Source organism: Cibotium barometz, chromosome 24 (assembly GCF_041138505.1).
Source record: "Cibotium barometz isolate CiBa-2024 chromosome 24, ASM4113850v1, whole genome shotgun sequence".
Classification (NCBI taxonomy): Eukaryota; Viridiplantae; Streptophyta; class Polypodiopsida; order Cyatheales; family Cibotiaceae; genus Cibotium; species Cibotium barometz.
Genome location: NC_141069.1, coordinates 16,571,795 through 16,594,858, shown reverse-complemented (window position 1 = coordinate 16,594,858; position 23,064 = coordinate 16,571,795). Strand labels below are relative to the sequence as shown.

General features: G+C 46.1%; 1 protein-coding gene across 1 annotated transcript in view; it reads left to right on the top strand.

Moving 5' to 3' along the window:
• The window catches only part of LOC147624940 (uncharacterized), a 55,514-nt gene extending 33,916 nt beyond the window's left edge, over positions 1–21,598 (top strand). Inside the window, exons 2-3 of the mRNA XM_086818182.1 lie at positions 20,199–20,468; positions 21,262–21,598. Of these exons, the coding sequence (XP_086674308.1) occupies positions 20,199–20,468; positions 21,262–21,317 (326 nt within the window). The 3' untranslated portion in view covers positions 21,318–21,598. The remainder of the gene's footprint in view (positions 1–20,198; positions 20,469–21,261) is intronic.
• The last annotated feature ends 1,466 nt before the right edge of the window (positions 21,599–23,064 follow it).

The window sequence follows — 23,064 nt, the reverse complement described above, 5'->3', positions numbered from 1 at the left end:
TGTAGGGGTTGGTTGATCTGAATCTCCCTTAATTGCAATGGGTAATAGCCCATCAAACATGTCCTGTATGCTTGTATCATGAGTTTTATACAAGCTGTACATGGACTGTACTGAATTTTCAGCAAATACCACATCTCTACTGACAAAAATCCTACGTGTTGTTGGATTATGAAGACGGTATCCTTTGCTCTCATTGCTGTAGCCCATAAAAATGCACTTCATTGCTTTATCATTTAGCTTTGTTCGGAGTTGTTCTGGCACAACTGCATATGCCAAACACCCAAATGTACGCATATAATCCACTTTTGGCTTTCGGCTATACCAAGCTTTAAATGGTGTTATGGTTTTCAAAGCTTTTGTTGGACACCTGTTCAAGACGTGAGTTGCACACATTATAGCTTCCATGCAAAAATTGTGAGGCAACTTTTGTGCTTTCACCATGCATCTTGCCATCTCCATGAGAGATTTGTTTTTCCTCTCAGCTACACCATTCTGCTGCGGTGTATAAGGCACAGTACATTGGTGTTTGATGCCCTTTTGAAGCATATAATCCTTGAATGCATTTGACATGTATTCTCCATCTCTATCTGAGCGGAGTGTTTGGACTTTACATCCACACATATTTTCAGCCATTGCTACAAAGTGTCGAAAGCATGTAAACACCTTTACTTTCGCTTTCAAGGGGTAAACCCAAGCAAACGTGGAGTAGTCATCAATGAATGTGAGGAAATAAAGATGCTCCCCTATGGATGGTGTCCGCATTGGACCACATACATCACTGTGTATGAGCTATAATTTACTTTCAGCTCTAACAGCTCCATCCTTGGGGAGTCCTAAAGCTTGTTGAAATTTATGGTTTTATGCGATATACAGACTGTTATCCTGGTTTATGCGCTCATGGATGAGCCACTTGGGCTGGTTTATAGGTTTTGGCACCCATGGATGTGACATTCAGACCAGTTATACTGGTTTATCTGCTCACGGATGAGCCACATGTGCTGGTCTATAGGTTTATGAGCTCATGGATGAGCCACATGGGCTGGTTTACAGGTTTATGAGTTCATGGACGAGCCACATGGGTTGGTTTACAGGTTTATTGTGTGTGTGTGTGTGCAGGCTAGCTTCCCTCGTACCCAACATTGGTATCAGAGCTAGGTGCTGCTAGGGTTAGGGTTACCCCCATTGCCCTTGAGCTTCTCCTCTTGCTTCAACCTATTGCACACATATGAGAATTAGGGTTAGGCTGGGTTTCTGAGAATTAGGGTTAGGGTTTTCCCTATTGTCCTGTGCATCCGTCTTGCCATCGCCCTCAGAGCTGCCGCCGCCTGTCAGATTTGCCGCCGCCCTGAGAGCAGCCTGTCAGATTTGCCACTGACCGTACATCGTACGACGCCGCCTTACCTGTGCGCAATGTTGCCGACTTGTACCTGCGCTGCCGTTGCGCCGCCTGCCGAAGCCACTGTTGCCGCCCGTTGATTGTACAGTTGCGTCTGTCGACTTGTACCGCTGCTTGTTCCAGATTTGACAGATCTGCAACGCTGTCATCGCCGCCCTGCCGCCCTGCCGCCATCGCCGCCTATAACAGCTCGCCGCCTTGCGCCACCTGCAACTATTCACCGTCTCCTTTTGCCCAGGGCCGACTTGCTGTGTGCCGACTGTACCTGCTGCCCGTACTGTTGCCTCATGCCCATACTGCTGTCCATTGCAACCTCAAAATTGGCACTATTTTGCAGAAATTGGCACTATTTGCAGGCAATTTTGGGCATTGCAGGCACATTTGTTTGGCATTGGAGCATTTTTCCCAAATTTTGGGTATTGCAGGCACATTTGGTTGGCATTGGAGCATTTCTCCCAAGTTTTTGGGTATTACAGGCACATTTGGTTGGCATTGGGACATTTCTCCCAATTTTTGGGCATTGCAGCACTTGGTACAGGTGACAATCGCATTAGCAGATTTACAGGTGCAGATCCGGTTCAGATGTGGTCTAATTGGTTGCCTAAAAATTAGGGCTTTTCTACATTGAGCCCATTTTTGGAGCATTTGACCGATTTACATTTGATCTGCCAGGATTTGAGCACTTGCAGCTCTTACAAGTGTCAGCTGATTGTGTTTTCATGGCACATGTATACATTTGTGGTTTGCTGCAGTATATGTATGCCATTGTGGACACTTTGACAGATTTGCATCATCGTGGAGTACACTTGCAGTTTTGGGACATGCATATGTATTTCTCCTAGTGAAGGAGTTCCCTTTCAGTCCATTGGTTATCCTGCTATTTATCTCCCGCATTCTTACGGTTTTGCTGGACATTGCATACTCGTGGTGACTTGTGACAGATTTGCTGTCCTATCATGGCCAACAGTAATAATGACCTCTTTGGAATGCTATCTCAAGAGGACAAGCTCAATGGGGACAACTACCCTTTGTGGGCTTATATGATGCGTCATGTTTTGGTTGCCAAAAATGTATGGTTGTATGTGGATGGCACTGAGGAGCGTCCTCTTGCACGTGCTCCAGCGGAAGGTGATGTGATTCCCGCTCATCCCCCTGCAGGTCCACCTCCTCGTCTTCCTTCTACACACGGCAGCAGCGTACTTGGGATGCTATGGATGCTCAGGCCCATGCATTGATTGCTCTCTCGTGCCGCAGGCATATCATTCCGCACATTCGATCTTGCACCATTGCAAAGGGTGCTTGGGATACCTTAGCGGCATTGTATTCAGGTCGCAATGAGGCTCGTGTAGCTTACCTTGGGGGCAAGCTTGAGATTGACCGCATGCTTGAAGGTGACTCTATCGATCAGTACCTTACGCATGTGGAGGACCTACGAGAGTAGCTCATTAACATTGATGAGGTTTTGACAGATAGCTATCTTGTTCAGACAGTTTTGCGCAACTTGCCTGACTCTTATCAGACATTTGGCACCACTTTGCCGTTGTTGACTAGCAATGCACCTAATGCGCTCACTTTTGACAACCTTGTGACTCTCTTGCTCAGTGAAGAGCAATCTCGTTCCAACAGGAACAACATGATGTCTATTGAGTCAGCAATGGCTACTCCTTTTCGTGGGAATAGATCTGGGCCTAAACCTAGCCCATCGAATCCTCCCAAGACAGAGGACAAGCCTGAAAAGAAAAAGTGCTGTAACTATTGCAGGAAAACAGGGCACAACATAGAGGATTGCAGGAAGCGTACTGAGAGTGAAAAAAAAGAAGCAGCTGGCATCTTCTTCCACAGGTGCAGATCAAGCCAATTTGGCTACACATGTGTCAGCCTTGACACTTACATCTTCATTGCCTGCAGAGATGTCTTCTGATGCCATTGCTTTTGATGACTATGCTTTATAGTCTGTACTCCATGGTATGCATTGTCTGGCAGATGCATTTCAGGGGGGGATTCTACTTGCCCACATGCAGTTGGTGATGCCTCATGGTCACTTATGCTTGTTGACCCTTATGCTGGTCTATGCTAGACGCTTTCTCTTATGTAATGTCTATTGGAGATGTCTTTTATGCTGTTTTCCCTTGCGGCGGGATTGTTTCTACAGTGTTGACATTGTCACTTTCTCACATGTGATGTTTACTGGGAGTGCCTTTTACACACTTGGCCAGTGTTGGCTTGCTCTCATGGTTTTGACATGTCACATGTATATTATTCATTGTGGGATTATGCATCTTCACATTTGCCATACATGCCACTGATCATGGCATCGCTGAGAGTTTACCTATCCTATCATAGCATTGGCTGATGCCCGCCTCGAGCCCCCACTTTCTCCCCATTTTCAGCTTTTCCCATTGCTGATTTTTCCTCATCGGATCCTCCATTGATGAGTTTCACTTTTGCAGCTTACATTGCATGTCTCACAGGCATGACTTTTAGATCCTGTTGCCTTTACACATGCGTATATCTGCTACCTCTTCTTATGCTTATCATTGGTGTAGTTACAGAGCATTGATGTGGATTACATACAGTTCAGCTTGGCATTTGGTACTTGCCTTCAGGGGGGTATTATGTGATGCCTCTTGATTTGATGCAGTTGATGTCCACATGATCTTTGCCATGCATTTTTGGTGATGCATTTATGTACCACTGTGCTCTAAGCATTAGCACTATGACAATGGGGATTCTCCTTTTTCCCGTCATATAGTGCTTGCTTTTTCCATTGGCAGTGCAGTTCACTCTTACTGTGGACAATAGTGCAGGGCAGCATTCACAGCTTTATCACCCTGCTGCTACCCGTTCACATCATTCACTTGAGGGGGGTTTGTTGGTCATGTCCACTCCCGGCTAGTTCAGGTGTGAACCCAGCTTACTCACGGGCACTTTTTCCCTGTGATTGGACACAGGTTTTTTCCCTGTGTGAACACACTTATGTGTGTTGGGCACTTTGCCCTAGGCCTTTTAGTACTCACTTGTACTTTCATTTTATTATCATTATTGAGTATATCTTTTCTAGCACTCTCACGTTTCTCTGTGCTTGAGGTTGTGTGTGTGTGTGTGTGCAGGCTAGCTTTCCTCCTACCCAACATTTATGTGCTTGTGGAAGAGCCATATGGGCTGTCATACAAGTTTATGCGCGTATGGAAGAGCCATGTGGGCTGTTATACACGTTTGTGTGCCTATGGAAGGACATGTTGGATAGCCTTATTGGATGAAGGACAAGTTTATGGTTGTATATGGATAATTCAGTATCTCCCATGGGGAGAGTCCCTCAAAGCTTGTACATGTTATAATTCTCCTTGGATAATGAAATACTCCAAAAAGGAGGGGGGGGGGAGGCAGTCGCCCCATTGCGGTGTTATATGTGCAACTTTTATTTTCAGCTTTGTGGATTGTTTAACGATTGTGATTAAATGCCGAAATGTTTAATTGTGCCCATGGTCCAAGTGATGCACACCCACTCTTGTGCTTCTTGGGCGAGTTACATTCCGCCTCTCCAGAGCACTTCTGCCGCCCTCTAGCCATGCTAGACTTGGAGTAGAGGTAGCCGGCCAGCTCAGTCCACTGTTTGATCCATCATTCTATGGAGCCGATAGAGATGACCATCGTTGCCTCGGTGGTGCGGGCTATCCCTCTTGAGTCGCCAAGTGGCTCCCCAGAGTGCTGGGGCAGCCAGTTGACTATAGCTTTTGCCGATGCCTTTCTGTTGAAGGAGTTGGTATGTTCGAGGAGACGGTGGCTCCCATTCGCATGTTGTGTTATATCACCCCAGATGTTGCATGTGCAGAAGCCTTGTTGTACTGATCCACTATCCTAAGCTTGATTAAGAACAAGATGCTAAATAAACATGATTAAGACAGAGGAGAGAGAAGAAGAGAGAGATTGGTGTCAGGGTTTTTCTTGTATTTAATATTGTAAAATTAGGTGGCTTAATGAATGTACATGGTTGAGGCCCTTGGTCATCCCCAAAGGGGTTGACCTCTGGCCCTACATATGCACTACTGATGACTGAGACTGCTTGACTGATGAAATGACTGAATGCCTTGCTGAATAATAATTGAATGTATTTATATATATTGAAGGCAGTTGGCCTGCTGTTGGAAAAGGTTATGAGGAAAATCCCCAAAATTGTTGTGCTTAACTGCCCTGTTGCCCACTCATGTTGCCCTTTCTTCTAGTGCTTGGCTGCTGGCTGGTTGGGACCCTCTGTTGGCTTTGTCGACAGCAGCAGTCTGATGGCAGCCGACAGGGTTCCATCCTCCTTTCATTGTGATGATCATGGTGCTGATGCTGTTGTTCTACATGCTATCTAATTGATGGATTAATCAGGGATTAGGCTATTCATGCTGGAGATTAGCCATGACACGAGTGTGCACGTGACATCCTGAAAACCGGCCTCTGATAGAAAACCAGAGTGCGGTAGAAGCAATCACCCGTCCACTTGTAGTCTAGATGAGAAACAAAACACAGATTGGAGCTAGAGTGCCCAAATCTGAAAACACAGCGACACCTGTTGGCCCCAAAGCTTGGCGCCCCTTGCGGTATTTCTTTATTCAATTAAAATAAAATGAATGGCTGAGTACAACACAAAGATCAGCCAAGAGTTTACACCTGTAAGTCCAATCTGACGGCCCACAAATCCTTCTCAGCACAAAGGATCTATGCACACAGATCTGTGTCCCCAAGCAACACACTGTGCCTCCCTTTGATCAGCCAAGATCACAAAGCAGGCCAGCCATGGGCATACATCTGGCATAACTCAAGTGCATGATACATCTTCTCAGCTCAAACATACATGTGCTGTCCAAACTCTGTCTCAACCCTTGTCAATCTGCCATACCCCTCCTCTCACAAGGGGCCAGATAATACATATCTGCAACAGACATCAAGCAGTAGAAAGAGAGATAGATGAACAGAAACAGAGCTTACCAAGTTCAGCTCGTGAAACAGCACTGGAGGGAGCAACAGCACCAATTTGTACTTGCAGGCACTTGTATTCACAACCCTGCTTCACACATGTGCTTGTACTTGCCTGTATCCTCCTCCTAATGTTCACTCTTATGCTGTCCTTGAAAATACAGATCTGAAAATCAGCACTGTACCCGTCTGTACCGCCTCGGGATACGTGCCAGGAGTTGTACTTGCACAAACAGCCGGCTGTCCACTCTTGTACCGGCCTGAATCAGAGTATACAGTCTGTCCAGCACCTGTTTGCGCCACCTGCAGCAGCCTGCAGCAACTGTACTTGCTGTACCTGGCTGTCAGTACACTGTACGGCAGCCGTAAAGTGCTGTAGTGGCTGTGTACTTGCTGGTACAGCCTGTACAGGGCCTGTGCGCAGGGAATCCTTGCAGCAGCTTCTATGCGCAGCCAGCAACAGAGGAGAAAGAGAGAGAGTACTTGCACAGTTCTGGCCGTACAGTGCTGTACGGCTGATTCCACTCAGAAAAACAGCAACAGCCCTCCAGAAATCTGCAGTCGACTTGCTCTTCAGCTTCTCCACGCTTGTGTACATGCGCTTGAGAAACTCTCCACTTTTGCTACACGACTCCCCAAAAAGGGAAGAGAGAGAGAGAGGAGAGAGAAACACTTCTCCCCCAAATTAATCCCTAGGGCCCCAAACTTTAATAAGTTCCTAGGGCCACTAAGGCCTAGGGGCAAACTTTATTAAACATTAAAGTTTAATGTTTTTAGTTCCCCCCTTCACACCTAGGGATGTCCACACATCTTAAACTCTGTCCGGGCACCCCCCATGTGAATCATAAAATATTCTGACTCTGCAACCACCATGCCCACACTTGTCTTGCTCCATTTTCACAGGGCCATGACATACCCCCCTCTTGAAAAATGGCAAGCGTCCTCGATTGCATTCTGGTGATGCATCAAAATATCCAGAGTGAAACATACAATATGGCAAGATCAGCGTCCCAATCTCTCTGAGCCATACACATGTATCAACATTCACTGCAAACCAATGGCATAGTAATAGTCCAAGTTGTATACCACTGTGAACCATACATATCCACAAAAATCTCCATGTGACTAGTACACATATATCATAGAAGTCCCATAAACAGATGTACTGTCAGCCTCAGTACCTTCGGGTGAGATAAAAACTGCACCAAGCGACCTCTAGATGTCATTTGAGCCTCTCTGTATCAAGGGAGTGGAGGTGCTACCCCCCTCTTGAGCATCAGGTAATGCTCCAGACCCATGCTCTGCTGAACCTGAATGAGCCACAATAAGAGTCGGCTCTAACTCAAAGGCATCGAGATAAAGCTGCAAAACCTGAGGTGAATCTGTTAAGTCACCTTCCTCCATCCACTTCGCATCCATCGGTGAATAGTTCTTGAACTTCACAAGATAGCGACGGGAAACTTTACCTCGTACCTTCCTTTCTTTATGTGCCAGTATCTGCTCTGGAATCAGAACCTCATCAAGTTCCTCAACTTCCGGCTGAGCCTCATCGGATACATCCTCACGCACATCCCCACGGAAAGGTCTAAGAAGACTCACATGAAAAGCATTGTGAATCCTCCAGTGATCTGGTAACTTCAAACGATAGGTTACCTCACCAATCTTTTCCAAAACCTGAAAAGGCCCATAATATCGCATACTCAACTTAGGGAATAAGCGCTCTTTACCCTTCATCTTCTTGAGTCTAGCCTTTTCAAAGCGCAAAAGAACCCAATCACCCAATGCAAACTGTAAATCACGTCTGTGACGGTCTGCGGCTTTCTTTTGCTTCTGTTGAGTTTTCTGGAGGGCCAACTTAACTCTCCGATAAGCTTCATCCAAGCTCTCCACATACTGATCAGCCTCAAAGATCTTATCCTTTGTATGCAAAATGGGTGGTACTTTCTTCCCTCCTTCTACAATCTCAAAAGACGCCTTGCCTGTCGAGCTATGTACAGTGTTGTTATATGCAAACTCCACCAAAGGAAGATATTTTTCCCATTGTTGCTTGTGCTCTGACACATAACACTTGAGAAGATCCAACACTGTAGAGTTAGCCTCTTCTGACTGACCATGTGTCTGTGGATGAAATGACGATGAAAACTTGAGAGTTGTACCCATGTTGTCAAACAACCCTCTCCAAAACAAACTCGTCATCCGTGGATCACGGTCACTAATGATAGACGTAGGCAAGCCATGATACTTGAAGATGTTTGCCATGAACAACTTCACCATATGGTCCACTTTAATTGTCTTCCTCACGGGAATGAAATGTGCCTGCTTACTGAACCTGCATATGATAGTCCAGATGCCATCATTTCCCGTTTGTGTCCGTGGAAGATCAAATACAAAATCCATGGCAATGCTCTTCCAAGGTCTATCCGGAATAGGTAAAGGCTGTAATAACCCTGGTGTCTTCTGACGGTCAAACTTTACCTTCTGACATACGATGCATTGCCTCACAAAGGCGTCAATATCTCTTCTCAAGGTTGGACAATAAAAGAAAGTCTCCACTGCTTTGACCGTGGCGTCAATACCTCTATGACCTGCATACGGTGGAGCATGACTTTCAATCATAACCTTGAGTCGCAATGGCCTGGTAACACACAGTCTGCCATGCATCAATAAGAACCCATCTTTGAGAGTGTAATGCTCATGCCGCTGACCCTCAGACATCTGATCATACAACCTTTCAAAATCCTCATCATGGGCATACTGCTCTTTCATTTCATCAAGCTCATGATGATAAGCAAGTGAAACTGCAGAGACCTGTGGCTTGCGTGACAAAGCATCTGCCACTACATTCTTTTTGCCTTCCACATGCACAATCTGGAAGTGAAACATTGACAAAAAGTTTGCCCAACGCATATGCTTCTCTGAAAGCTTAGTCTGCGTGAGGAAATAACGCAAGGTCTGATGATCTGTCTGCACAGTGAAATCAGCCCCAAGCAAGTAGTGTTTCCATGTAGAAAGAGCGTGAATTACAGCCAACATCTCTTTCTCATACACCTGTAAATGCTTCTCAGCATCTTGCAAAACTCTACTCTCATAGGCTATAACATGTCCCTCTTGCATGAGAACTGCACCAATGCTACTTCCACATGCATCACACTGGACAACAAAAGCCTTTCGGAGGTCCGGTAACACCAATACTGGGTCCGAAGTAAGCTTTTCTTTGAGCTTTTTGAATGCTATAATTTCCCGATCAGCCCATCTAAACGGAGTTGCTTTCTTCGTCAAAGCATGAAGAGGCGAAGCAATTTCAGCAAAGTGCCGTATGTAACGCCTGTAATAGGAACACAATCCTAGAAAGTTGCGTACATCATGCACGGTCCTCAAAGCTGGCCAATTAAGTATTGCTTCCACCTTTGCTGGATCCATACGGACTCCATGACCAGACACAATATGCCCCAAGAAATGTATCTCCTGCAAAAAGAACTCACTCTTCTCGCCATTTACAACCAGCCTATGGTTTCTGAGTTCTGCAAACACAATGGCCAAATGCCTTCTATGTTCTTCCTCAGTTCGTGAATGCACAATCATATCATCAAAGAATGTGCCGACAAACTCTCTATGAGGCCTGAAAATCCTGTCCATCATTCTGTTAAATGTGGCAGGCACATTTGTCAAACCAAAGGGCATAACCAAGAACTCATACAACCCAAATGTGGTTCAGAATGCTGTCTTATGCACATCCTCGGGTCTAATGCGTATCTGATGATACCCGCTTTTCAAGTCAATACGACTAAAAACTGTGGAGCCCTGTAAGCGGTCCAAGATGTCATCGATCCTCGGTATGGGGAATCGATTCTTGATGGTATTCTTATTCAGTGCCCTGTAATCTATACACATGCGCCAAGAACCATCCTTCTTTTGCACTAAGAGCACAGGTGAGCAAAAGGGTGATGAGCTAGGCTGTATCAACCCCTTATTTAGAAGCTCCTGCACCTGACTCATAATCTCTTCCTGTTGGGTTGCACTAACACGATACGGCGGTCTATTCGGTGGAGTACTACCAAGAATCAGATCTATGGCATGATCTTCTGGCCTCTCAGGAGGTAATTCTCCTGGCAATGACTCGGAAAAACAGTCTTGAAACCCACTTAAGAAATCAGCCCTGTCCTTATCTAACATTGACAAATTAGACTTAGACTCATCATCCTGTGCATCCTTTACATAAATCAAGTACGCGGAAAGATGCTTTTTCATTACTGATGAAATCGCCGAAGCGGATACAATAGGAACAGATTCCCCTTTGAGTTTTACATCCAATACATGCTCTTTCCCTCTATGAGTCAGAGTAATTTTCCTATTGTAAGTATCCACCACCGCATGTACCCTGTGGCACCATGGCATCCCCAACAAAACATCACAGCCATCCAAAGGCATGGTGAAGAACTCTTCGCTGTCCACATAACCCTGTAAATGAAGCCGAAGCTTCCCAATGATAGGAGTAACGGGTTCTGCATACCCTGGACAAGCCATATTTGCCTCATGTAACGGCCCCATCTCCTCTGCGCGAATTCCCAATCGGCCAGCCAAATCTGGTGAAATGAAGTTGGCTCTAGCACCTGTGTCAAAGAAGATCAAAGCATTCTGATCTCTCACTTTGCCCCATGCCCTGCACAACTCTGTAGCTTCACCACTTAGCTGCTCCCCCACAAGATCAGGAACTAAGCTTGCAGAAGGCTTTGGTTTCTTTGGCTTGGGCTCTCCTTTATTATGAGGGTCCTTTTGGGACTTTCTCTTGGGACAATTGAATGACATATGCCCCTCTTCAGTACAGAAAAAACACTTTTGAGCATCTCTCAAAGCCTGTCTTTCCTCAGAAGTCCTCTTGGGCATTGGCAACTTCTTATACTTTGTCTCTGAAGACCCTTTAGCATCACGAGAAGCATGCCCAAATTTTTCAGCTTTCTTGCTCAATTTCTTACTGCCTTTAAACCCAGATGAACCACCTGTGAGTAACGCATTAGCTGTCATAGCATTTTCAATCATCTGTGACATGTTCGTTACTCTTGTCTTTATACAGTAATCTCGTACCTCCTTGGGCAGCCCACAACAATACTTCTCTACCTGCTCAGATAATGGCACGGCACGATAAGAAGTCACTGGGAGTAGAGCTTCCCAAAACTTCTTGTTATAATCCTCCAAACTATCACACTTTGAAGCATCCAGCTTGTGCCATGCGGTCATAACATCCACCTCAAATGTAGATGTGAGCCATACGGAAGAGAAAACCTGTTTGAATTGGACCCATGTGGTGGGTGTTATGCCCTGCAAAAGAAGAGTAGACCACCACTGCAAAGCATTGCCCTTGAGAAAAGTGGCAGCTTTCCTCACCTTAGAGGACTCTGTGTAATTCCCACCAGAAAAAGCAGCATCAAACTGCTGTAAAAAGGTAAGTGCCTTCAATTTATCCTTGGCCCCACTGAAAGTGTCAAACTTCACTGCAGCTCCCCCTTCCTTGTAATCCTTCGCCTTTCCCATAGGCGTTAGATTATCATATGGAAGTGGTTTCGTGAGATTGCTGCCCCCAACATTCATACCCATCATTGGGTCAACATTTCCCATTCCCATGCCAGGCATACCATACATTCCAGCCATGTTTCCATGCATTCCATTATGCATACCTGGCTGCATACCACCAAACATATTGCCTTGCATCCCAGGTTGCATGCCTGCAAACATATTTCCAGCCATACCGGACTGCATATCACCATACATATTCCCTTGCATGCTAGGCTGAAAATTGGCTCCAAAAGGCCCATACATACCCATGCCTCCCTGAGGATAACCCCCAGTCATGGATTGGAACACCGAGCCACCACCAAAATAACTTGGATGCATGTTCTGCTGAGGAATAGGTGGCTGTCCATAGAAGGAACTCTGAGAGTTTGCACCATAAGCATGCTGCATATTCGGAAACTGGCCAAAAGATGGTTCCTGTGGGATGGCACCACTATGACCCTGGGGAAGATTCTTCGAACGAACCTTCTTCTTCTTTTTCTGGGGCTCTGTGCGGGGTTCTGTGCGAGATCTCAAAAATTCAGCAAATCTCTCGCTCTGAGTGAGCTGCATAAAAGTATCCATAACACTAGCCAAGCGATCTTTGAACCGAGCATCATCATCCTCTTTACCATGCACATCTTCTGGCTGTGTTACATCCTCATAAGGCTCAACATCTGCAGCCTGTTCTCCTGCAAAAAGATCCTCAGATACATCTCTGTCAGGAGAAGCCTCTTGCTCTTCTTCTTCATGATAGAAGTACTCATCCTCTGTATCAGACATGATTGCTGAATTTTCAGCGATGGCTTTCTTCAAAGCAACCACGAGCTCACCCCCTTCAGAAAGTTGATGATTTGTCCCGGCAACGGAACCTTGAAAACCGGCCTCTGATAGAAAACCAGAGTGCGGTAGAAGCAATCACCCGTCCACTTGTAGTCTAGATGAGAAACAAAACACAGATTGGAGCTAGAGTGCCCAAATCTGAAAACACAGCGACACCTGTTGGCCCCAAAGCTTGGCGCCCCTTGCGGTATTTCTTTATTCAATTAAAATAAAATGAATGGCTGAGTACAACACAAAGATCAGCCAAGAGTTTACACCTGTAAGTCCAATCTGACGGCCCACAAATCCTTCTCAGCACAGAGGATCTATGCACACAGATCTGTGTCCCCAAGCAACACACTGTGCCTCCCTTTGATCAGCCAAGATCACAAAGCAGGCCAGCCATGGGCATACATCTGGCATAACTCAAGTGCATGATACATCTTCTCAGCTCAAACATACATGTGCTGTCCAAACTCTGTCTCAACCCTTGTCAATCTGCCATACCCCTCCTCTCACAAGGGGCCAGATAATACATATCTGCAACAGACATCAAGCAGTAGAAAGAGAGATAGTTGAACAGAAACAGAGCTTACCAAGTTCAGCTCGTGAAACAGCACTGGAGGAAGCAACGGCACCAATTTGTACTTGCAGGCACTTGTATTCACAACCCTGCTTCACACATGTGCTTGTACTTGCCTGTATCCTCCTCCTGATGTTCACTCTTATGCTGTCCTTGAAAATACAGATCTGAAAATCAGCACTGTACCCGTCTGTACCGCCTCGGGATACGTGCCAGGAGTTGTACTTGCACAAACAGCCGGCTGTCCACTCTTGTGCCGGCCTGAATCAGAGTATACAGTCTGTCCAGCACCTGTTTGCGCCACCTGCAGCAGCCTGCAGCAACTGTACTTGCTGTACCTGGCTGTCCGTACACTGTACGGCAGCCGTACAGTGCTGTACTGGCTGTGTACTTGCTGGTACAGCCTGTACAGGGCCTGTGCGCAGGGAATCCTTGCAGCAGCTTCTATGCGCAGCCAGCAACAGAGGAGAAAGAGAGAGAGTACTTGCACAGTTCTGGCCGTACAGTGCTGTACGGCTGATTCCACTCAGAAAAACAGCAACAGCCCTCCAGAAATCTGCAGTCGACTTGCTCTTCAGCTTCTCCACGCTTGTGTACATGCGCTTGAGAAACTCTCCTCTTTTGCTACACGACTCCCCAAAAAGGGAAGAGAGAGAGAGAACTTTATTAAACATTAAAGTTTAATGTTTTTAGTTCCCCCCTTCACACCTAGGGATGTCCACACATCTTAAACTCTGTCCGGGCACCCCCCATGCGAATCATAAAATATTCTGGCTCTGCAACCACCATGCCCACACTTGTCCTGCTCCATTTTCACAGGGCCATGACACATCCCCTCGTGCTAAACTTGATGACGGGCTGAACACTGTGTCATCCTGACTATTGACCTTAAACTTCTACTTTTGACTTTGACTTTGACTGCTTTTCCCTTGCCCTTAACGCTACGGTGGGTCACCTGTTGGTACTGATCATGCTTGTTGGTAGGCTTTTGGAACTGATCTGAGAGCTTAATGATGTACTGGTTATGTGTAGGGAATGCTTCCTCTAGCTTTGCATGTTGCAGACCACTCCATCTGCTACCCTGTTGCATTCTTTTGCTGGAACTGTGCATATTCCTTGGGACTATCTTATTGGCTGAGCTTGAATGCTTTGATACCAATGTTGCATGCGCGAAAGCCTTGCTGTACTGATCCATAGCCCTAAGTTTGATTAAGAACAAGATGCTAAATAAACATGATTAAGATAGAGGAGAGAGAAGAAGAGAGATTAGTGTCAGGGTTTTTCTTGTATTTAATATTGTACAAAAAGGTAGCTTAATGAATGTACATGGTTGAGGCCCTTGATCAGCCCCAAAGGGGTTGACCTCTGGTCCTACATATGCTCTACTGATGACTGAGAATGCTTGACTGATAAAATGACTGAATGCCTCGCTGAATAATGACTGAATGTATTTATATGCGCTAGGAGGAGCTGGTCAGCCAGTCTTGAAGGCTGGCTTGCTGTTGGACAAGGTTATGAGGAAAATCCCCAAAATTGTTGCGCTTAACTGCCCTGTTGCCCACTCATGTTGCCCTTCCTTCTGGCGCTTGGCTGTCGGCTGGTTGGGACCCTCTGCTGGCTTCCGACAGGGTTCCATCCTCTTGTCATGTTGGTGATGATGATGATGGTGATGCTGGGGCTGATGATGATGCTGATGATAATGCTGATGATGATGCTACTGCTGTTTACTGCTAATGATGATGATATTGTTGTCCTACATGCTGTCTAACTGATGGATTAATCTGGGATTAGGTTGTTCATGCTGGAGATTAGCCTTGGCACGGGCTTGCACGTGACACCAGACCGTCCACCCCAGAGAGGCATGATGATCTTCGCCTTCCCACTCGAGTGAAGCACAGGGACCAGACTGGATCACGGAGTCAGTGTCCACCACTATTTAGGGGCAGGCCATTGAGCTTTCGCATCACTTGCATGACCTGCGTATTGTAGATGTGCTTAGTCTTTGGCTCGGATGGAGCTGGGAGGATCAGGCCTTAGGGATCAGGCAGGGGAGGCGCCCTCTAGCCTGGAGGTGCTTCTCCTTGTGTTTCTTCATGTTTCAGTTGCAGGACCACTCCCCCCCTCCTACAAATACCTGTGGAGTCTAGAGTATGCATACTCTAGGGCTCGAACAAAGTGGCTGCATATGGTAGCCATGATTCATGTCCATCTGGCACGGCTTCGCCCCAATGTCAAAGTCACGCAACAGCAGCACACACCACCCTAGGGCATTGAGCAACGTCGGTGGCTGGGCTTCCATCTCCCAACCGTTGCTCTCCCCAAAAACCCGGCCGGAGGAGATATCTATGAGACAAGGTGCCACCACACCCTGCATATGGCTCTTCAACTTCCCATGCTCTCGCATATGGGATAATCCACCACAAGTAGTCATGCGACAACCCAAGAGTAGCTACGCGAATTGCCACCTCTAGCACCCTCCTTCAAATCTCGCATCTCAACCAACAAAGTTAGGACCGCCAAGGAGCACACAGGTCGAGCTCTGATACCATGTCAAAGTCACGTAGCAGCAGCACGCACACCATCCTATGGCATTGAGCAACGCCGGTGGCTGGGCTTCCATAACTGCTGCTCCCCCCAAAAATCCGGTCGGAGGAGATATCTACGACAAGGTGCCACCACACCCTATATATGGCTTTTCGACTTCCCATGCATCACATATGGGATAATCCAACACAACTAGTCATGCGACAACCGGAGAGTAGCTACGCGAATTGCCACCTCCAACACCCAAGACCACAACGATTACTATCCATCGAAACCCATGCCCAAGACTCTTCGAGTGGAGGGTAGTTCAGAGAGTTCCACGTTCCACCAATCTTAGTTATGTGGATTGTCTCATGAAACATCCAGGGTTTGGGGGGGCCACAGTGCTTTGAGAGATGTGGTGTCCTTACAGAGGAGCTCCACATAGCAGCAGTTGGTGGAGCCGTTCATTTAGGAGCATCATCTTTTAGAGGGACGTACGCGTTGTGGGAAGATCTTGTAGGGCAAGAGTCACACCTTTTGGCCCCACTCTTTTGGCCCCTCTAGGACTCAGGGTGGTGTATGCATCTCCGTTGGTGAGCAGCTATTGCTGTCAGTGGTTGACTCAAGCACCATTGTCACTGGATGAGCTCAGTGGGTGACCATCAAGATTGGAGAGAATTGTGTGGGCTTCTTGAATGTATATGCGCCGAACGTTGCAGCAGGCAAGGCCACCTTCTATAGTATAGTCCCTGCCATAGGCAGATTTTTGGTGTATGTGGGGGGGTTTTAACATGCTAGAGTCGGCAGATGACAGACACAGAGGTGGTATGGCTACAGTATCTGGTGTAGAGTACTCGGCTTGGGAAGAGTTGATTTTGATTCTCAGGGGACATGACCCTTGGCATCTTCTAGAGTTTGGACACAGCCCCGGGAGTCTGTGCTTCTCCGTATGCAAGAGGAGGTGTATTTGTCCCAACCTATCTAGATTAGAGTGGTTCTATGTAGATGAGGGCTTGTGGTCGTGGTGGTATGATTGGAATTTTAGCTGGTACTACCTACTCTGATCAGGCATCGGTTATTCTCTCCTTGGATGACCCCTAGAGGCAGGACATACATTTGAGCACTCGGATCCCAGATAGCCTCATCCAGGACCCTGAGATTTGTAGCAGGATTGAGGGGATTTGGGAGAGGCTAGATTTTCATTTAGGAGCAACCGTCGTCTCGCAGGCACACTGGATGCAGGCCTTGGAGAGATTAGCAATCTATTACAGGAGGCAGTGCAGAGCAGATTGGTTGGCTTTCGAGAGTAGGAGATGAGCATTCGTAGGGGTCTTGCTTCTCTTTAGCGGCCTCAGGAGAGTGCACCAGATAGTGCGTGGATTGAGAGTTAGTTGGTTGACTCCTGTGCAGAGCTTAGATCCATAGAGGAGCGGCGGGTGGAGTTTAGATACCATGCCACAACCTCTTTTTGGATGCAAGCGGGAGACAGGGTCACATGGGATTTCTTTGAGATTGCAGACCCACACAGGCAGAGAGATAGTATCTGCAGGTTGCGAGGCTAGGATGGATCCATTGTTATAGACCCCCCCTCCCCCCCCATGTGAAAGCCATCGCCACAAATTTCTCCAGCTTTCTTCTCAGGAGTGCCCCTACTTCCACACAGGTGCTGGAAGTGTGAGCGTGTTTGGCGGCATACGAGAGAGGTGACCCCTCACGCTCTCTGGACCCTCTTCTTGACCCCCTTCACATTTGAGGAGTTGGCAAGGCTATGACGGCATTAGCTAGGGGCGAATCCTGGGCGAGGATGGGTTTCTAGTGTCCTTATTTCTCTGTCACTAGGATCTCATGGAAGGTGGGCTTAGAGTGGCCTTCAACGAGATAATGGTTACGAGAGCCATGCTGGAGAGGTTGTCTGAGGGATTGGTCCACTTGATTCCTAAGGAGGGGGGTGACAGATTGGAGATTCGGCAGTGGAGACCCATCACCCTCCTAGGGATTGTCTACAAAATTTTGGCCAAGGCCATCTATTGGAGATTGGAGCCCTTTCTTCCTAACTTGAGTCATGGTACACAAACCAGTTTTGTTCAGGATTGGAGTATTTTAGACAACATCTTCATCGTCTCGGAGGCGACCGCATCGGCTAGGATGAGACATTAGGATCTGATTGTTTTTTCTTCTTGACTTCGGGAAAGCCTATCACAGAGTAGATTCGGGCTTTTTGGAGGGGACGATGTGCAAGATGGGTTTCTCAGAGGAGTGGGTCCGAGGTGTTTCAAGACTCTACTCGACTTCACACAACCAAGTTCTGATTCAAGGAGCTAGAGGCGACAGATTTCCACTTTCTTGCTCGGCCCAACTGGGGTGCTGTTTGGTTCCTTATCTCTTCCTATTTGTCGCTGAGGCCATGAGAGTAGTTTTCTCTCTGCCCAAGAGACTGGGCTCCAAGGATTGCGTCTTCCCATCTGTGAGCAAGAGGATCTCTTTGATCTTGAGTTCGCCGATGACACGGCAACATACCTGTCGAGGGACGAGGGGAACCTCCAGAGATTCGCCGAGGCGATTGAGATCTCTTGTACATCCGGAGTGCCGATCAACTGGCACAAGTTGTGTGGTTTTTGGGTTGGCTCATCACCCGCCCCGACTTGGCGTTCAGTGGAGGCTTTTCAATGTGTCTTGAGGGGCACTCCAGTTCTTTTATCTTGGATGCCAGATTGGCATTGACATCTCCCCTGAGTAGCAACTTGCCCCTCTTCTTTTGAGCATTCGGAAGAAGCTGCTATACTGGAGTTCAGTCAGGCTGTCCTTAGCTGGCTGGGTTGTGGTGGCAAGCCAGGATCTTCTCGCCACCATGTGGTACATCACCACCTGTTGGTCTTTTCTCCCGGGCTTGTATTCGTCATGTTCAATGGTTGATCTACAACTTTTTGTGGGCTGGCAATGATGAGAGACCTGCGCGAGCCAAGGTGGCTTGGAGAGTGATCATTCAACCGTGCAACAGAGGGGGCCTGAGCATCATCGACCCCTCCATCCAAAGCTGTGCCGTGTTGGGCAAGCTGATTGTTCGAGTTCTTCTTCTGGGTGGTGAGCCTTGGAAGGACTTCCTCTTGGCTAGGATTTTTGCCCGCACCCCGATGTTGGGAGGCCCTTGGCTTCAGAGCACGAGATGGATTTTCACAGAGATGCGGGCACATGGCTTTACCCCAGCGTTTGAGGAGAGATTTGCAGCGAGTCTCTTGCGTGCTTGGGATCATCTCAGGCTGGTTCTTCAGCAGTCAGCTCCAGTAGCATCTGAGGAGCATCTTCGAAAGCCTTTGATCTCAAACCTCATGGTCCGTCTCCCTAGTGGTCACATGCTCAGGCCTCGCTTCTAGCCAGAGATGGGAGATTCGCAGCAGTATAGTTGTGTGGCACATATGGAGAGCTCGATGCAGGCTTGCAGCGAAGCCATAGGAGGCACCCACACCCTGCCAGCGGAGTCCATTCGGAGCACTTGGCTCGATATCATTCATATCGTTCGTGGTGAGTGGGGGCAGCTTCAGGGTGGCTTAGACTGCATGCGGAAGTGCCATGAGGCCTTCTTAAGGATCTGGCGTCACGGTCCCTTTCTCACTGATAGTGGTGGCGAGCCCACTTGGCATTGTAGACCACCTGTGCAGTTGTTTTCTCCTCCCTCCATTGTATGAGATAGCCTTCTCCTCCTAGAGTGGCCAGCCGGAGGAGGAGAGCATCCTCCCCTTTTATGCATCTTGACTCTCGTTTCCCAGTTGAGGTACGTAGCCATTTTGGCTGTTTTCTTGGTAACTAATAGAAGGATCTTTTTCCCAGGGGGGAATTACATGTATATACATGTTGTATGTACTATGTGTGTACACACGCACGTGCACGTGCACAGACAGAAGTCTTATTTTTTTTCTTCTATTTGTGCACTTGATTAGCGTTTTAATTTGCATCAATTGTACCATTAATCAAGCACGCTTCCACTTAGCATCTTACTGGAGGGTACTTGATTCTGGCATGTTTTAAGGCTCACAGAATTTCAAGGAAAGGTGAAGCATAGATCCATTAGTTTTAGTTTTTGAGAGAGAGAGAGAGAGAGAGAGAGAGAGAGAGAGAGAGAGAGTCTAGTAAAGACTCAATGGGCCAAAGTGATACAATAATGTCCATGGCATAATCTCATCATGGAATGGAAAATAAAATAGAAAGAAAACATGAACATAGCTATCTCACTCGGGTGATACAAAACTGTCCATGGAAACTCATCATGGAATGAATACTATAGAACATCGAAACATGAGAGCAGCATCAGCTCTGAGTAGCGGTGACTTTAAACTTATCAGGTTTTTTATGTTTTTCATGATGTAGCATTGTCACCAGAACTCAAGGAAGCAGTGGACAAGTATGTAACATCCAACAAGGTGGTGCTGTTCATGAAAGGCACCAAGTTGTTTCCTCAATGTGGCTTCTCAAATACAGTGGTGCAAGTATTAAACTCTTTAAATGTACCTTATGAGACTGTGGACATTCTCGAGAATGAACAGATGCGTTACGCCATGAAAATGTACTCCAAGTGGCCTACTTTCCCCCAGCTGTACATAGACGGAGAATTCTTTGGAGGTTGTGACATCACTCTGGGTGAGAATACACTTGCCTATTTTGAATTTTTAAGGAATAGTAAAGCTTGCTATCGTTAGCTTGTTTTTCCATTGAGTCTTTTATAATTTCTGTAAAGCAACAACTCGTATACTTCAACAGCTCCTGCATGTGGTTTGTGTACATGCATATTTGAAATTTTTTCAAGAGCTTGCTGTCCTTTCCTTAAGTTCTCTACTAATTTGCCTTTCACAGTATTTGTTTTTATCCTGTGTCTGCAAGCGCGCTCATGCGTTTTTGTGCGTGTGTTTTTTTGGACATGCATGTTTTTGCATGTATTCATGCGTATGCGTCGTTGCATTGCATTTGTGAGTGCATACTTACTCCCTAGTGTTCCTTTCGTTAAATTCGTGCTTTTCATTTGTTTGGGTTTTTCTTACTTTCTGGATCTACCATGGAGTTTATCTTGCGCTGCACTCTTGCGTGCACGTGTGCATGTGTTGGTCCGTGTATGTGTGTGCGAGTGTTAATATGTTGCATTTGTTCCTGTGCATGTGTATGTGTGAACGCATGCATGGTTGTGTTCATCTTGTAAAATTCATGCTCGTTAATGTTTTTTAAAGTTTTTGGTGGTCTAGTATGGATTTTTGCTCTAGTGTTCAAGATGCACGTCTTCTCAAAGCAGAGATTTGTGGCCAGTGGCCGTACAACGATGTCCCTGATTTTTAAATATATTTCAAGGGGTGAAAGTAGGACTTAAATTGCATAATCTCTTCTTATATACTGGTTAAACATTTTTTAACGGAGTTTATGTTTGTGTGTGTGGCTTTTGTAGAGGCATACAAGAGTGGGGAGCTGCAGGAAACAATTGAGAAGGCAATGTGCTCTTAGAAGCAAATCATTCCTGTGCTCTTAGAAGCAAAACATTCCTTGTATCATGTTTGCTTGTAGCAAGCATTGCCATGATGTATCATAATTTATCATGTTTGATTGGTGTTTTCTTGTTTCTTTTATACGACCTTGCACAACAGAATGGCCCTTTGGCTCATTAGGTTTGCAGAGTAATCCATTAAGTAGGTTCAGCTGCAAGATTAACATGCTTTACTCTGAGGCTGCAATGCTTTCAATTAAAGTGATTTGCTGGATATGATCTAATAATGGACCATGATTCTTATCATGGATGCAGGAAACATGGCTGCTCACATGTGTTTTTGAGAGAGAGAGAGAGAGAGAGAGAGAGAGAGAGAGACATTTTGATTGAACCTTGTAGAGTGTTGTTGGGAGCATTGAGATAGAGTGTAAGTGACAGTTCATGATAGAGCCATAATGCAAGGCTTCAGACTATTTGGTGTGCTTGAAGCCCATCTGGGATGTGGGGACTTGCAGTGGTCTGTTGTGGATTGCCTACTGCCTTGAGGGCGATGTGACAGCTTGTGCAAATTCTTCTGGATTGGACATCCAAACATGAACGACCCTTCAAATGGTTGGGTTGATGCAGAGAGGAGGGAAGCCCAAAAGGTTATAAGGTGCAGATGGTTTAAGAGCAATTGCATTAATGGAAACTTAGTGCAGCACCAAAAAGTGAATTGAGGATGCCAATTTTTGTGCTATATGAGCTCCTTGACCAAACATCTTCACATATGAGCTGTCTAATGTGGACACTATGCATGTAGGCAGACATAAGTGAATATAATTGTCGACACCAATCATAGAATACTGAGCTCACTGATAAGTTGTGCTATGAGTTGAAACCTTAAACAATGTTTGCCCATGGTTTGTGAACAGGCGGACACCTTAGATTTGGCACTAGAGGGGTTAAAGTGTGATCAAGATGTTTATGTCGGCTTGGCTCATTGCTAGATAGGTGGGATACCTTGATACCCCCACATCGGAGATGTAAGACTTGTGGTGTGCTACCTTGGACACTTGTGTGAGGCTCAATGGAAGCACACAACCTTGGATGGGACTGAAAAGTCCATTATTGTCATAGGCATCTTATGCCAAGAAGTTTAAAAAAGCCAAGCTTATGCTAAGGATAATACTTTGTGTACCTAGGAGAGAATGGAATCAAGGAATGTTGTAGAGGTTGACTACCTCTTCTTGGTTGAGAAGCAACTTCATCAATAATACAATGTAGGAGCAATAGATGTAGATATATTGAAGATACTAGATTCAAAGTTGTAGATATGTATTGTGCCTTCATGCTTAGGTCAAAAAGTTTTTAAACAATTGTAGGATCTCTTTATTCTACCATTAATGGCAACATAAATGCTCATTTTGATTTAATGGGGTGTGTCATCTTGGATAAGAATAGAAATTGGTGGGCTCCACAAAATAACCTCTACACATTGTTTCTTAATGCAGAAGTTGATGCAAAGGCTTGTAGATTTTTCTATATAGGAATTGGAGTGTGATGACTTTTGCAAAGGTCCAGAAGCATAAGAAGTTAGTTCGTTTGGATCTTCCACACGCACTATTTATTGTATATATGTGAGGCTTGCTTGCCCAAGAAGCATAAGAAGTTAGTTTGTTTTGGATCTTCCACACGCACTATTTATTGTATATATGTGAGGCTTGCATGATGGGCAAGCAATGTTAACATATATTCCCACTAGAAGTTGGTTATTGCCCAACATTG